This window comes from Struthio camelus, chromosome 29, assembly GCF_040807025.1.
Source record: "Struthio camelus isolate bStrCam1 chromosome 29, bStrCam1.hap1, whole genome shotgun sequence".
NCBI lineage: Eukaryota > Metazoa > Chordata > Aves > Struthioniformes > Struthionidae > Struthio > Struthio camelus.
In genome coordinates, this window is record NC_090970.1 from 112952 (window position 1) to 116608 (window position 3657).

The 3657-nt window shown below is 62.7% G+C and overlaps 1 protein-coding gene across 1 annotated transcript; it reads right to left on the reverse strand.

The window, feature by feature from the left end:
* Positions 1-481: 481 nt before the first annotated feature.
* LOC138062701 (uncharacterized) lies at positions 482-2582 on the reverse strand. The gene is made up of 3 exons (XM_068921708.1): positions 1985-2582; positions 937-1934; positions 482-814 (listed from the first exon to the last, which is right to left on the reverse strand). The coding sequence occupies exons 1-3, from the start codon at positions 2580-2582 to the stop codon at positions 557-559; spliced, it is 1854 nt and encodes a 617-aa protein (XP_068777809.1). The 3' UTR covers positions 482-556.
* Between the last annotated feature and the right edge of the window lie 1075 nt (positions 2583-3657).

The window sequence follows — 3657 nt, forward strand, 5'->3', positions numbered from 1 at the left end:
CCATGACCAGTGCCACCACCTCCACCACCATCACCACCACCACGGCCATGGCCACCACCACCACCACCTCCTCCACCACCGCCTCCACCACCACTATCACCACTACCTCCATTGCCACCACCATTGCCACCACCTCCACTACCACCTCCACCACCTCCATCACCACCACCACCACCACCACCATCACCACCACTGCCCCCACTACCACTGCCACCACCACCACCATCACCACTATGACCACCACCACCACCACCACTGCCACCATCACCACCCCCACCAACATCACCACCACCACCACCACTGCCACCACCACCACTATCACCATTGCCACCACCACCACCATCGCCACTACCACCACCACCATTGCCACCACCTCCACCACCTCCACCACCATTGCCACCACCAGCATCATCACTACTACCACCACCACCACCACCACCATGACCAGTGCCAGCACCTCCACCACCACCACCACCACTACCACCACCACAATAACCATAAGTACCAGCTGCTTTCACGCAGTAGTAGGTGCCGGTGTCTTCGACCTTGAGGCTGTTCATCTGCAGGTAGACCGTGCTCTGGCCGTTGTCCCTGGAGATGGTGAAGCGCCCTTGCACCGCAGGAGCGTACCATGTGCTACCATCGCTGCTAGTCTCTGCAACCCACTCAAGCCCCTTCCCAGGCGCTTGCTGGACCCATCCCATGCCGAAGCTGCTGAAGGTGTAGCCGGTGCCCTTGCAGGAGAGGCGGAGGCTCCCGCCGGGCTGCTGGAGGCCCCCTCCGGACTCGACCAGCTGCACGGCCGCCCGCAGCCCTGCGGAAAGAGGGGAGGAGAGGAGTTGAGGGGAGCGGCGGCGGCCCCCGGCTTCGGCCCCCGTTGGGCGACCGCGCCGCCCGAGGGTGCGCGCCCAGCGGCCGAGGGGGCCCCGGTCCTACCTGGCAGGGCGGCGAGGAGGAGGAGGAGGAGCACGAAGCCGGGGAGCCGAGGGCCCATGGCGGCGGGAGGACGGGAGCGGTGGGAGCGGTGGCGGCGGGACGGCGGCGCCGGGCGTATTTGTAGGGGCCGCGGCTGGTGGAGATTTGCATGGCGGCCGGCTCATAAGGGAGGCCCGCCGGGTCTTCGGGCCCCCGCCGCCTCTGTCGGGGCTGCTGTCGCCGCCTGCGGGTCTCTGGTGCAGCTCGTGGTGCCCTGCTCTTGCAGGAACTGCTGATGTCCTGCCCGGCCGGGGGAATCGCTTGCAAGGGGTTTTGCTGGGCCACGGCAGGGTCTCCACCACCACTATCAGCACATTTCGTGCAGTAGTAGGTGGCGGTGTCTTCGGCCTTGAGGCTGTTCATCTGCAGGTAGAGCGTGCTCTGGCTGTTGTCCCTGGAGATGGTGAAGCGCCCTTTCACCGAAGATGCGTAGCCTGGATAACTACCACCGCTGTCAATAGCTGTGACGAACTCGAGCCCCTTCCCGGGCGCTTGCCGGACCCATTGCATGCAGAAGCTGCTGAAGGTGAAGCCGGTGGCCTTGAAGGAGAGGCGGAGGCTCCCGCCGGGCTGCTGGCGGCCCCCTCCGGACTCGACCAGCTGCATGGCCACACACAACCCTGCAAGGCCACCAGCTTCACCTTCAGCAGCTTCGACATGTACTGGGTCCGACAAGCGCCCGGGAAGGGGCTCGAGTTCGTCGCGAGCATTTACAGCAGTGGTAGCAGCACATACTACGCGGATGCGGTGAAAGGGCGCTTCACCATCTCCAGGGACAACGGCCAGAGCACGCTCTACCTGCAGATGAACAGCCTCAAGGCCGAAGACACCGCCACCTACTACTGCGCGAAACAAGCTGGTGGTTGGGGTGGTGGTGGTGGAGACCCTGTTGGCCACCATCATTCCTTGGCCACTCTCCATCACATTGGGAAGGTCATGGCCATCATCAGCACTTGTGGCTGCATCCCACCAGCGCCCTGCCCACAACTGTCTCCACCACAACCACCACCACGAGCATCTTTCACGCAGTAGTAGGTGCCGGTGTCTTCGGCCTTGAGGCTGTTCATCTGCAGGTAGAGCGTGCTCTGGCCGTTGTCCCTGGAGATGGTGAAGCGTCCTTGCACCGCAGATGCGTATTCTGAATAACCACCACTGCTGCTAATATGTGCAACACACTCGAGCCCCTTCTCGGGCGCTTGCCGGACCCAGTACATGACGAAGCTGCTGAAGGTGAAGCCGGTGGCCTTGCAGGAGAGGCGGAGGCTCCCGCCGGGCTGCTGGCGGCCCCCTCCAGACTCGACCAGCTGCTCAGCTGCCCGCAGCCCTGCAAGGGAACTGGCTTCACCTTCAGCAGCTTCGGCATGAGCTGGGTCCGGCAAGCGCCCGGGAAGGGGCTGGAAGCTGTCGCGGGTATTAGCAGCAGTGGTAGCAGCACAGGCTACAGGGATGTGGTGCGAGGGCGCTTCACCATCTCCAGGGACAATGGCCAGAGCACGCTCTACCTGCAGATGAACAGCCTCAAGGCCGAAGACACCGCCACCTACTACTGCGCGAAAGCAGCTGGTGGTTGGTGTGGTGCTGGTGGAGACCCTGTTGGCCAACGCCATTGCTAGGCCACTCCCCATCACATTGGGAAGGTCATGGCCATCAGCACTCATGGTTGCATCCCATCAGCCCCCTGCCCACAAGAGGGTCTCCACCACCACCACCACCACCACCACCATGACCAGTGCCACCACCTCCACCACCAGCACCACCACAGCCACCACCATGACCAGTGCCACCACCTCCACCATAACCACAAGCACCACCATAACCACAAGCACCAGCTGCTTTCACGCAGTAGTAGGTGCCGGTGTCTTCGACCTTGAGGCTGTTCATCTGCAGGTAGACCGTGCTCTGGCCGTTGTCCCTGGAGATGGTGAAGCGCCCTTGCACCGCAGGAGCGTACCATGTGCTACCATCGCTGCTAGTCTCTGCAACCCACTCAAGCCCCTTCCCAGGCGCTTGCCGGACCCATCCCATGAGGAAGCTGCTGAAGGTGTAGCCGGTGCCCTTGCAGGAGAGGCGGAGGCTCCCGCCGGGCTGCTGGAGGCCCCCTCTGGACTCGACCAGCAGCACGGCCGCCCGCAGCCCTGGAAGGCTACCGGCTTCACCTTCAGCAGCTCCAACATGTTCTGGATCCGGGAAGCGCCCGGGAAGGGACTCGAGTACGTCACACCTACTACTGCGCGAAAGCAGCTGCTGGTTATTGTGGTGGTGATGGAGGCCTTGTTGACCAATGTCTTTGCTAGGCCACTCTCCATTGCATTGGGAAGGTCACGGCCGTCAGCACTCATGGCTGCATCCCACCAGCACCCTGCCCACAAGAGGGTCTCCACCACCATAACCATCACTACCAGCTGATTTCGCACAGTAGTAGGTGGCGGTGTCTTCGGCCTTGAGGCTGTTCATCTGCAGGTAGACCATGCTCTGGCCATCATCCCTGGAGATGGTGAAGCGCCCTTTCACCGCATCTGCGTAGCCTGTGCTGCTACCACCGCTGTTAATCTCTGCGACATACTCGAGCCCCTTCCCGGGCGCTTGTCGGACCCAGAACATGCTGAAGCTGCTGAAGATGAAGCCGGTGAAGCTGGTGCCCTTGCAGGAGACACTGGTACACCAGACTCCAGCATCAGCAGC

Excerpts from the sequence above, each read along its gene's own strand:
- LOC138062701 (XM_068921708.1), bottom strand. The coding sequence starts at position 2,582 with ATGGCGTTGGCCAACAGGGTCTCCACCAGCACCACACCAACCACCAGC. Across the intron at positions 1,935-1,984 it reads CTGCGTGAAAGATGCTCGTG|CCACAAGTGCTGATGATGGC; the intron begins GTGGTGGTTGTG and ends GGTGGGATGCAG. Across the intron at positions 815-936 it reads CCTCCTCGCCGCCCTGCCAG|GGCTGCGGGCGGCCGTGCAG; the intron begins GTAGGACCGGGG and ends CTCTTTCCGCAG.